This window comes from Rhinolophus sinicus, chromosome 1, assembly GCF_057876585.1.
Source record: "Rhinolophus sinicus isolate RSI-liver-muscle chromosome 1, RSI-T2T, whole genome shotgun sequence".
Classification (NCBI taxonomy): Eukaryota; Metazoa; Chordata; class Mammalia; order Chiroptera; family Rhinolophidae; genus Rhinolophus; species Rhinolophus sinicus.
The window spans coordinates 180,957,380-180,970,637 of NC_142501.1; the positions used below are offsets into that span (position 1 = coordinate 180,957,380).

The following is a 13,258-nucleotide window of genomic DNA, read 5'->3' on the forward strand; positions in this document are numbered from 1 at the left end:
CTCTTGATTCTAACGAGCTGTAGCCCGTGGAGTCCAAGGCTTAAACTCCTCAGCAGTTCACTCCTCGGTATGCACAGCGGGAAGAGTTTTCCAAAGGGTTAGGGACCGGGCTTTTACACCACAGCTCAGCACATAAATATCAGTTAACCTCAGTGTCCATAGTAAGATTGTGGGAAAAGTGGTTCTCATTTACACAATCCTCTTTCACATATTTCTTGTTTTTCCTCTGTCGTCTAATACAGACAAGAATTAAAAATTTGTATGTAACTGTCCCTATACTTTTAATGAGTATTTCTCAAACTTGTTGGCTCTGTGTTCACCTTTGCAGAGAGGATTTCGTTTCCGTTATGTCTGTGAAGGCCCATCCCATGGTGGACTCCCTGGTGCATCTAGTGAAAAGAACAAGAAGTCCTACCCTCAGGTCAAAGTAAGTTAGTGCTATCTTTCTATGTGAATTTTGGTTTCCTAGCGACAAAGGTGAGGAACTGCTTTAAATGAATACAATTTGCTTTTGCCCCTAACTTGAAATGGTCACAGGATTATTATAATTTTTAAATAGAAATTTGTGTCTTAGCAATAGAAATGACAGATTTTAAAACTCCGTTAATATATATTTCTATTTAGTAGAAATTATTTCAACATTAGCTAACAAACTTTTATTATTTCTTGGTCACCTTAAAGGGTGTTTTTAATTGTATACTTCTTGAAACTTTAATAGTAAGTCTGAAAGAAGTGCTTCGTTTCAGCGCTTTAGAAATTTAGTGAAAAATGAAACAGATGACTTGAGTATATGGATTATATAGCGTAGTATTTAAAGTCATGAATTCAGATGCAGACTGTTACTGTGTGGCTTTGACGATGTTGTCCAACACTTCTAAACCTCAGTACTCTAATGTATAAAATGCAGAAAGATTGGTGGTATACGCTTCATAGAGTCTCTTAGAGATTAAATGAGAAAATGCATATAAGTGCTCCACAGAGAGCCTGGGAGTGCAGTAGGGCTTCTGCTTTAGCAAATACACATGCACAGGTGGTGGTCCTTGGAATCTACTGCTTCCTGACATGCCTGTGGTGTGCTTGGTGGAGCCTTTCACATCTTCGGGTTCTTTTTCTGTTTGTTAATTTAAAGAGAAGATCCTTCTCTCAGTTAATTTGAATTTTTTATTTTCATACTCAATGGTGTCATGCTTCATAGATGGCTTGGTAATTGTTTTGCAGATAACCCAGTCCACAATTGCAGTTACGTTGTTTATAAAAATTTGTATTTGTTTAATAATTCAAGGCTTCGGCAAAAGGTTAACTCAGTTCCCACTAAGGTGTGTGTGCCCCTTAGGATATGACACACTTTTGGCCTCAGTCTTTTTGTTGGTTTGTTTTTGTGACTGGGTGAAGGGAACAGGGCAGGCCCTCAGTAAAATCGTAATGTCAAGGAAATTGGGCTGTTTTTGCCAGGCTTGCTTTTTGTTTCCTCCTTCTCCTTACAGCCCACTTCTGGCCTAGGCCTTTCTAATTTCTTATCCCTGTTGCCAAGCAAAAGACAAAATACTGTGATGATATTCCTTACCTTTTGAGTGAAACCCATCCGTATTGTATAGTATCAGTCCTACCAATCATATTTACATTTTAATTCTCCTACCTCTATGTGGAATGAAAGATGTTTTTCTTATTCAAGGTCATTAGGTAGGGTAAATATGGTGTGTCTAGCCCAGAGAAAGAGACAACAGTCTTAGGGTCTCAGTCCTTTAGAGTCTGGATGAGGAAAGGGGATCAGCAATTATCAAGAGAATTAGCATTTATTAAGCACCGAAGATTTGCCAAGTGCTCTGCATACATTACCTCTTCTAATCCTCAAAATAACCCTGGGAGGTAAAAAGTTTCTGAGGAAACTGAGGCTCAGGGAAAAGAATTAACTTGCCTTTCTCACAGAACTGGTGGCTCTTTATCCTACAGAAGACTGTTGTTCATTGAAATCTCACTTGGAATGTGTACATTTGAAATGCTGGGGACAGGGATATGGGTGACAGGACATGGGAGAACGATGGTGAAGAAAGGGGCAGAGAATTTTAACTCTAGAAACAAGGGAGAGAGAGGCTCAGGGGGCAAAGGGTACTCGATATTAGAGTCTAATCCAGCACTTATCTTTTTAACACGTGTCCATGTATCAGTAGATAAATATTGTATGTGTTCATGTGTTTGTATTTGTGATAAGCATAATTAAAAGGCACATGTTGTCAGCATTGACACTGATTATAATCACTGAAGAATTAACATTGAGAGAAAAACTGGGAGTATTTTCTGAATTGGTTCTGTACAAAAAATATAAATTACTATGGTATTTTCATGAACTATTTACTTCTATTGCTCTGGTCTTTTGTGGCTGGCTGACAATTCTTGACACTAACAAATACATGGGATTAACTTGGTTGCAAATTTACTACCTAATAAAAACTTTATATATATCCATTTATGCTCAGTTTCATACAGCCTTCTCATGTATTGGTTGCTGCCTCATATTTACAAAATAATTCAGAAGTGAAACAACCTATTGGACATTAGCTATTCTTGTCAAATTATAGTTTCTATATCAATGAGTTTAATACTTAGTGGGAAATACAGATATATAAATAACTACTACTATAGGAAGTCAAAACATAAACGGGTAAATTGGTCATTATTAAACTTCAGCAACAGCTTCATTATTACACCCCATCTAATTCAACATATATTTATTAAGCATTAAGCTAATTCAGTTGTAAAGAAAAAAAAAAAAAGGAAGAACAGTTCAGACAATCTATTACAAACTGTCAGTGTTCTCCTAGCCTGTCACTGTTCACTGAGAGTTTAAATGACCGCTGTTTCTAGCAGTTAAAGCAAGTAATATTGTTTATCTTAGAAGCTCTTACTCAGAAGGATGGGCAGGAGGAAGAGCAAGAGACCACCCTGAGATATTTTTCCCAGAGCTCTCCCAATATCACTTTTAACAATCTTTTCATAACGGATAGCTGAGGGTGACCTTTCCGTTTACAAAGGGATTTTTAAATCCCTGTTCCTTGTGAAGTTGAGGCAGAGGAAACAACTGTGCTCAGTGTGTATCTCTTATCAGGAAGATCTTTACGATTGTACATGTGTACTTCACTAGTTATCTAAGCATCCGCTCTGTGTGAGGCTGTAAGGAAAGCAGTGGGACAGATACAACCAGATCAGGGTTTTTCAGACTCAGCACCATTGAGTTTGGGCCACAAAACTCTTTGTTGGGGGTGTTTTCCAGTGCATTGTAGGATATTCAGCAGCATCCTGGCTTCTGTCCACCAGATAGATGTCAGTAACATCCCTATAGAGGTGACAGTCAGAAATGTCTCCAGACATTGCCAAATGTTCCCTGGGGGACAAAATCACCCTGCTTGAGAACCACTGATGTAGATGCAGGGTCGAATGAACCGTAACCTTTCTCTGTTGCATACTCTTCTACTATAAAGCTGTAGCACACAGATTATATGGAGTTGCCAATGTGTACTATTTTGCAAACATGTACTTTTCCTGAAAATTAGTAGATACTTATTTTCAAGATGATGATCATGGTGACTGTATCATTTCTTCTAGAATCTCTGAGCTAGCTATATTTGGATATTAAGGAGCAAAATGGAAAAGAGAAGGAAAAAACATATCTTAAATATTCTATATTCTGTGATAACTGCATGCTAAAGATGGACATAGGGGTTCTGTTGGCTCTTGGCAAAATCTATTACAGAAGAGAAAGTCAAAGTGGAGTTGAGTTCGGTCAAGGCCGTGCACCTGCAGAGCAGCTGTGAGCAGTGGGGTCATCAATGGAATGGTCGTCCTCCTCCAGTGGAGGGAGGTATAATGGAGGGTGCCCCCACCTACCCTCCCAATCCATTCTGCCGGGACTTCAGAGGGAGGGCATTTCCATTTACTGGAAAGAAATGATATTTCTGAGATTTGCATATGCAACGTATTTAATAAAGGACATTTGTTCAGGCCTTACAGCAAAATCTTAGGGGTTCTGCCTTTTCCTCACCTATAACCTCTTACTCTCTTCTCTCTCTCTCTCCTCCAGCCTCCCTCCCTCTTTTCCCATCATGCCTCTGTGAGAGCACACCACTCCCTTGAGAGGCCCTGAAAGGCTGGTAGTTGAGTGTACACTCAGTCATATGCAGGCAGCAGCAAAGGGTCAGGGTCAACCTGAAAGCTGTTGGGGCTGTCTGTGGTTTGGGGTGCAGACCCCTAACTACCTTGCAGACCACATAAACATGTAACCCTATTGGGTTATTCTCTTGCTGATTGTCCAAATATGATACCTCAAGTTAAATCATTTTAAAACCAACTCTAGAGGCTATCCAAATCCTCCTTTTTCTGCTGAAATTTAGTCCCATGTTTAAAAATCCTATTTCAAATAAGCTGGGGGTAGGATAGACACTCTCTTACCATGTTGAGGTTATTTCTACAACTCAGGCTACTGGACCATCTAGTGCTCTGCTTGTTTTTCATGTCAGAAAACCCTACTTAGCTTTCTAGAGTCTTGCTTTGTAAGTCTTCACTTTGTTTTTAAAAATTATCTTAATTATAAAATATTTCAAGCATACAGAACATTTAATAATTGATATAACAGATGCCATCTACCACCATCTCGATTTAATACATATTAACATTTTACCATATTCGCTTCTCATCTTTCTCTCTTTCTACAATAAAATATACTTACTACAGTTAAAGCCCCCCATCCATCCATCACTTTTTCCTATTTCATAAACTACTATTCTGAGCTTTCATTCTCAGATATGTTTTTACTGGTTTCTACCCAAATTTTCTGTTACACATGATTGTTCCTTTTCAAGGCAAGTAAGAGTTAAAACTGGGCTCCACTGAAGATTCATGTTCCCTTTGATCCTATTGGTTCCTCTGTCTCTCTTCATCATCTCGATAAAATTTATTCATTCACAATGTGGAATTTATTCCGACTCTTACAGCAAAAAATAATAACCAGAGGAAAATCTGGGGGAAGTAAATATGTAGACTAATTCTTGCATCTTACTTTCTTAAAAGAAAAGCTTTCCTGTTGTTTAATATTTAATAGTCTATTATTCTGTGCTGTAAAGTTTCCCTTTAAAGTTTCCTCAGTTCTAATTTCATCATGAAGCTCCTAATGGCTGAGGCTGGCAGAAAAGCACAAGTACCTTCCTCGAGGCCAAGCTTGTCTCTGCCTGTTTTTGACTCAGTGAGGAGTGCCAGGGAAGGCTCATTTCCCTCTTTTTCCCGAAAGTTATGCATGATATATTTTTTTTAATCAAACTGCCTTCCTCTTCACAGAGGTGGAAAGGTGCCAAAAGGAACAGGCCCCTGGGGCTTCAAAAACCCTCTCTGATTCTCGAGTGACCAGAAAGCACCCATTCCTTAGCTGATATGACATCCTCCAATGTGGTCTATCCCATGCCAAACAGAAATCAGCATCTGTGACCTTGGTTCTAAAATACAAATAGCTTGCCAGTGGTATTCTTATTTTCCCTTTAGTTATAAATACAAATTGCCACAACTTGAAACACAGCTGATGTAAGTGTAACTATTTTTAATCAAATGTTTTCTGAAAGCTGGGCCTCACATATGTTTTCTTTCCTGAGTGTTTTATGTTGAACCGAAGGCAAGTGGTGAACTGTTTAGGTCAACCGCAGCTTTTTTGTTGCTCCCCCACCCTTCGCCCAATTTTTTTTTTTTTTTTTTTTTAATCTCTATCCTTGGTGCCTCTCACTTAAAAATCCTAAATGTTAACTTTCTGTCAAGGTCAAATAAAGACTGGCTGATCTGTTATGGCATTTAAGGATATCACATATCCTTGCATAACCTCCCTTTCCTTTGTGTAGACTTGTTTGATGTGGGAGGCTTGCCATTTTAAGGATTTAGGTGTAATACCGATTTTGAATAATTTAATCAGATTCAATTAGTAAAAACAACAGGGAAGAAGATCACCAATAATCAATTAGGCATGCATATGGAACTTAGTTGATAGCATTTATTAAAATTTCCATCAACACTCCTAAGCTATTCATTATTTGCATATGTTAATAAGTGAAATTAACCATATCCCCTATGTACGGAGACCCCTGTTACATATATTGAAGAGAAGGGCTTTGTGACCTGGATCCCTTTTTGTGGTTTCAGAGGGATTTGGGACTTCTGAATTTATATATAGAACTTTATGTATATGTATATACATTTTTCTGGGGATAAAAGTATAACTTTTCATCATATTCTCAAAGGGAAGGACTCATACTTGGTTGAGAACTAGTGCTGTAAAGAACATGTCACTTTAGTTTTTTGACAACTAATTAAAAAACTGGTGTGTGTGTGTGTACACACACACATATATAATCATTTAAAATTTTTCATTTTTATTTTTGTGCTTTTTAATTTTATATTTTTGCATTTTTTATCCATTTTAAGCAAGTTGAAATACTTCAGTTTGCCCAATACAAAGCCCAGGAAAGCCTCCCTTCACTTTGGGTGTAGAATGGAAAAGAGGGTAGACTTGGTGTCAACAGCCAAAAAACAGTGAATAGGTTTTACTGCTTTTTGTTTCTTGCTCTTCCATAGAGATGCTGATTGAGCATGAAATTAACCAATAATGGTTGAAGCCAAAAGAGGGAAAACAATTCATTTAACAAATATTCACTGAGCACTATGCGTCAGGTTCTGCTCTAGGCACACAGACAAAACTCCCATGTGTAACCGCAATCTAGACTTCTAGATAATTTTTCTCTCAAGTTCTTTCAAGTAGTTCAGAAGTTTTGCATTTGGCCCATGGAACAAAATATTACCTTACAGAATATTTTTTTAAAATAGCCCTAAGAATTCACTGTATGCATTCCTAGTCTTCATTATAAACTAGAGAAAGCTACTCATTAGAGGAAACCTCTAGCACAGATCATAGCTGTGAAACTTAACCCTCAAAAATTATTAGGAGAACCACAGGCTTCTTAAACTTATACATTGTCCGAATTTTAGTTTTGTTTTTGTCCGTCCTGACTTGGTGACCTTCCTCTGTTGGCCATTCCCATTTTTCTCCCCTCTACTCTTCCTTAAATACATCTGTATTCCAGAGACCATTGCTCATTCGGAAGCAAGTCTCTGATGGCTTCTTCTAATCCCTGTGGTCTCAGCCTGAAGATTATATAGAACCCCCCCCCACCTTCCATTCAGGAATTTGGATGTCATTAAATCACATACTGATCATTATTCTTAATTAGGTAAAAATATACCAAAGTACTACAGCCCCAAATGTGTAACACCTCCTCCTCCACAGACATGTTTTCCAACCTGTCAGCAGGTCTGGAAACTGATGAGGCTGGAAACTGCCCTGCAGTCTCAGTCTCCTCTCCTCACACTCCAGGTAGATTCCAGATCAGAATCCTCTAGTCTACATTTACTTCTCTGAGGTCTCATGAAGATGGACTGGAAGGTACGTGAGGAAATGGAAGCCTAGAGAAGTTAAAAAGCTTACCGGCCTTTCAGGGATGAAGCCCAAGATTTCAGTTCAGGCCGTCTAAGAGGCTACACTCTTAATAATTATGTGATACTACTCGTGATCATAATATTAAGGGTCTGTCTGTACTCAGGTGGGTCCTTTAAATCTGTGGTTCTTGACCATGCGTGTGCATCAGAATCGCCAAGAATATTCTAACCACAGAGATGCCTGGGACGCCCCACACATGCTAAATCACAATGGGTCATTTAGCCAATCTGCGATTCTGTGATAATTCTATGATAATTTCTAAGGACTCATATAATGACAAGATATAGCAACAGATGAATGACTAGGTAAATCATGATGTAACCATGGAATAGAATATTAGGCCACTGTTTTACAAAATAATTATGAAAACTGTACAACATGGAAAAACTGCTTAAGACCTAATGTTAAGAAAAATGCAAGATTCCAAATTAAAAATCTTAATCACTGAAATGCTTTAACTCAGTGAAGAGTTAAAATCAAGATTAAAGACAGTAGAAGAAAGAATTACCAAACTGAAAAATAGATCTGAAGTAATTTCCTAGCATGCAGCACAGAGAGATGGAAAACTTGAAAGAAAGGATGAGACACATGGCACAAGAGAACGAGTATGAGGTGTCTAATTGAAGTCCTGGAAGGAGGTAGAAAAGCTGCAGATTTCTGGTTCTGCACATAGAGGTTCTAGGTCTGAGTGAGGTTCAGGTGGCTCGTGGACCACACTTGCAGGTTTTGAAGCATTGGCTCTGAAGTCAGTTCAGGGCAGGGCCTGATCTTGATTCCTAGTTTTGCCACTTACTAGCAGTGTTACTTATCCTGGCCAAGCCTCACTTTCTGCATATGTAATGTTGAAGTAAATACTACTTACTTCATAGAATGTATGTATAAATTGAGTTGATCAATGCACGGCACATAGTAAGCACTTAAAAATGATAGTTGCCTCTGTTTTAATTTACCCACATACACTAATTTGAGTATTGGATGTCAACTTTGCTGATTGGGTTATGGAATCATGGAGCTGTACAAAAGCTTGACCAGTCTACTCGATTTTCAGCACAGCCTCACTAATTAGTATTGCTTCCACTCTATTTGCACCATGTCCTTCCTTCTCTCTGGGGTTATTAAGGTAGGAGATTGAATACAGATGCTATGCCAAAGCTTACTTTTAGATGTAACACATGATTTCTTATGAAAATCTTACAGGTAGCAAGAGACCAGAAAGGAATTTATTAAATTCTTGTTAGGCTTCCTAACTGTGCTCTCTTAAGCACTATGCATCTACAAATTTGTACCAGTATTTTATTAGTTTCCTAGGGCTGCCATAGCAAATTACCACAAACTGGGTGGTTCAAAGCAACAGAAATTTATTCTCTCACAGTCCTGGAAGCTGTGAAGTCCAAAATCAAGTTGTCAGCAGGGCTGTTCTCCCTCTAAAGGCTCTCAGGAAGAATCCTTCCTTAGTGGCTTCTAGCTTCTGGTTGCGGGCAAAATCTTCAACATTGCTGGGCTTGTAGCTGCATCCCTCCAATTTCTGCCTGTGTTCCCTCTGCCTCTCTGTGTCTGAATCTCCATCTCCTTTCTCTTGCAAAGACCCCAGTCACGGTGTTAGGTCCCACCATAATCCAGTTGACTTCGTCTTAATTAATTACATCTGCAAAGACCCCATTTCCAAATAATGTCACATTCTGAGGTTCTGAGTGGACATCAATTTGGGGAGGATTCTTGTCAACCCATTACAAGTATATTATGATTATGGTATTAAGCTGATAAACCAATAGTCCTGAAAGTATAGGATAATCACCATTTTAGGCCCATGATGCACTGGGAAAGAATTTGCATGTGTCCATGGTGTACCCTTATATATCACTATTATATATTTAGGGAGCAGTAGAAAATCTTTCAAGTTGGAGAACTCTGCCAGTATTTTGAATAATTTATTTAAGAAAGTTAATTTCTACGTGATTTCCCCATTGAGTAGATGATGGGCCTTAAATATAGTGGTATGCTAGTAAATGTGTAATAACTGGCTCTCCAGGAAAACAAAAAACACCTGATTTGTAATATTCATCAATTTACTTGATGTAAGTATACACCCACCATAGTCAATTTCAAGCTATCAACATGAAGTCAATTGGCTTACAGAATTTCTGAAAATGTAACAATCAACTCTTGTGAGCAGGTCAAGCCAACTCTAACATACCACTGCAAGATTTCATAAAGAAAACAGATATGAGATCACATCTTAGTTACTAACCCAATGAGCAATAATATCAGATCAAGAGAAGATAATAAATTGCTTCATATAAGGTTCTTTATTAGTGTGTTATATAATACCCGGGACTGTGCAGGATCTGAGTAAACCCATTAAGTTGCTAAAGTGGAGACATGTGTCATATAGTAGTTAAATAGAGCTGTGGTTTAGTGAGCAAAATACAATACTTGAAAGCAAAAGCTAGATCTTACTTGAGATTGCCACTTACAGATGGTGTGATCTTCAACAAGTCACTTAATCTCTTTCAACTTTATTTTCCTCATTTATAAGATGAAAATAAAATTACCTACCTCACAGGAATAGTATTAGGATTAAGTGAAGTAAGTGACATAAAAGAACCTAGCACAAACCCTGGCATGTCTCTAGCACTAAATGTTCATTTTAACATGTTTATGTTTTTAATTTTTAAAAAATCATGAAAAATGCCTGTAAAGTGATTGTTAGCTCTATGAAGGCAGAGATTTATTGTTTTCTATTTTGTTTGCCGCTGTTATCTCCAGTATCTGGAATAATATCTAGGTAGTATATATAATATCTATAGTAGGTGGCCAATAATTATTTGTATAATGAATGAACAGTCAAGGTGCAGGAAATGCTAGAATTATCTTCCCCAAAGAAGCACTAGCACTAGCATGATGTAGCTAAAGAGACAGATAATACGATGCTCTAATGATAGGTTGGTATTGGAAACAGCACGAGTCTTCAGTCAGCCGGCAAGGCTCCCCTCCAACTGCTGTTCCATCTTGTTCTTCCCATCTCACTGACCTTCCTTTCCTTCTCCTTCCTACCTTACCCAACTAGGAATCAGGTGACCCATGTCCTAGTGCCAGTAGGCATGTTACAACACTTTTCCAAGTTGAAAAGGGCTTTTTCTGCCTCAGTTTCTCTATCCATTGGAATAGGTAAAGACCAACTAAAACTAAGCGAAAATGGAAATTTATTTCTTTAAAACCTGAAAAGTCCAAAGGAAGAGCTAGCTAGCTTCAAATTCCACTGGATTCGGAGCTGACGCTACACCATTTGGCCTCTCTCTGTCTCTCTCTGTCTCTCTCTGTCTCTCTCTCTGTCTCTCTCTCTGTCTGTCTCTCTCTCTCTCCCTCTCTCTCTCTCAGCTATGAGTTCTGTTGTGTAGGCTTCCCCATCTTCAGCTCCACCAGGTGGCCCCCAGCAGCTCCAGGCTCACTGTTAGGGCACCAAGTCCTGCACCAGAGAGTCTGCTTTCCTGGAAACTGAAACAAAGGTTTCTGGGCCCTCATTGGTCTGTATTGTTTCATGGCCAACCCTTGGAGGTAACATGTGGCAGGGCATGTGGAACAGATTGGTTGTGTTAATAGCCATTCCCAGGCTCCACCCCTGGATTTGACAGTGGGATTAGCTGCACCACAAACTCGTGGACTGAATGGGGGGTGGGTGTATCCCCAACCAAAAAACTGAGTACTGGTAAAATTCAAAAATTCAAAATAACAAACATCAATTAACTCCTCTGCCAATGAACAGACTAAGACTTCTAAACCCCCTTCATTACTGAAATTGTGGGACCCTGTGTGCTCCCACTTTAGGCCAGACCTGAGAATGTCTAGTCTGTGTGACATTCCCATTGGTTTATTGTTTTTAAATTAAAAATGTTTTTTTTAATTTAAAGTATCATATTCATTTAATAAATATTCAAGTAATACAAAAATGCATACTTGTATAGTGATGTGTCCCTTCTATTCAAGATTCCTCTCCTCCTCCGAGAGTAGCACTGTTAGGAATTTCTTGAGTAGTCTTCCAAAAATATTTCGTGCATATACAAGCCTACATGTGTATGTTTATGTGGATAAGCACATGTGTATTTATACATCCAAATACACATATGAAACATAAACTACATAAAGCATATATGTGCATTTATATACACACACATATTCTGTTAATCTGTAAAATACTCTGCCCCTTGCTTTTTTCACTTAGTGAATTCTGTAGGACATTCCTCAGTAGTGTATAGACTCTAGAGAAGTGATAGAGCAAAATAATTAATAGCACACTCAAGAGCACAGTACCCTGGGTTCAAATCCAGCTCTGCCCCTTAGGAGTTGTGTAATCTTGGACAAGTCGGTTAACCTGTCTGTGCCTCTTTAAAGGGGAAATAAAAACAGTACCTACCTCACAGGGTTGGTGGGAAGATTAAAATGAATTAGTATTTGTAAAGGGCAGTGGCTCACACATGGTGAGTACTCTGTGCGTGTCAGGTTTGGGTATCTACCTTATTCTTTGTAAGGCCTGTATGGCATGCCATTGCTCAGATGCAGCTTCTCATTGCTTCTTTTGTACATATTATCTTTTGTAGCCTCTGAATCCACCTATTTTCCTTTCTTTTGTAAAGGACAAGCTCAAAAACCCTACCTTGATCATCCAACTTGATCCCAATTTCTGAGGTCTTCATATTTTTAAAATGTATTTTGTCATCAAGTTGCCTTTTAATAACCATGATGTTTTCCTTTTATAGATGTTCTTCATTCTTTATGAATTATGGTGAAGTTTTTATCCTGACGTTATTTTCAGCTCTTTGAAATATCATTTCAGCTCCGTGTTGTATAATTTATTTCCTATGTAGTTTTCTGCCGTGTTTTTCAGTATAAGGACTCCTTTGATTTGCCCTCATTTCCCCGACGGAGTTAGGTGACTGCTTAGTGTCCGTCTTTAATCGGCCCATGGTATCCTTGCGTATCTCTATTACTGTCCCTCCTATTGTTTCACAGTTATGCACATGCCTTTCTCTCCATTTCTAGAGTTTATTTCTTAAGGGCAGGCACCATGTCTTTTTTCTTCCTGATATATTCTTCTACTGGTATATGTGTAACAAATATTTGCTGAATTAAACTGAATTCTTTTTCATTCTTTGGGCACTCAGTTATTGCTCACCAATTAAAAATAGAAATGTAAACTTAAATAGGAAGTTAGTTTGTTTAACTAGTTAAAAAGTGTTTAACTAGCTAAAATTTGACCAAGAACAGGTTCTCTTTTTTCATTTCCTCCCTCTTACGGCTTTAAGTAGCTTATAGATGCTGACGACTCCAAATTCTTTTCTCCAGCTTAGACTGAGCTGCTTGATTGACATTACTGTTTGGATGGCTTGTAGACCTACTATGGCCAGTGAATTCCTAATCTTTTCCACCAATCCGCTCCTCCTAATACCTTTCCCTTCTCAGAAAATGGCAGCTCCATCCTTCCAGTTAGTTGCTCAGGCCAAATTCCTTGGAATTATCCTGAACTTCTCTCTTCCTCTCACATTCCATATTTAATCCATCAAGTAATCCTATTGGCTGTGCCTTTAAAATTTATCCAGAATCTGATCATCCTCACCACCTTCACTGCTGCCGCCCCGGTACACGCCACCATCCTCAGCTTCTTTTGCCCAATGGTTTTAGCATTTAATGGATGATTCTTTCCTGAATCATTTATTATTAGTAATTGATGATTATAAATTT

The 13,258-nt window shown here is 38.4% G+C and overlaps 1 protein-coding gene across 2 annotated transcripts in view; it reads left to right on the forward strand.

Moving 5' to 3' along the window:
• The window catches only part of NFKB1 (nuclear factor kappa B subunit 1), a 115,066-nt gene that overhangs the window by 33,976 nt on the left and 67,832 nt on the right, over positions 1–13,258 (forward strand). For both annotated transcript variants that reach the window (XM_019738929.3, XM_019738928.3), the window contains exon 5: positions 329–427. In XM_019738929.3, coding sequence (XP_019594488.2) covers positions 329–427 — 99 coding nt within the window. The remainder of the gene's footprint in view (positions 1–328; positions 428–13,258) is intronic.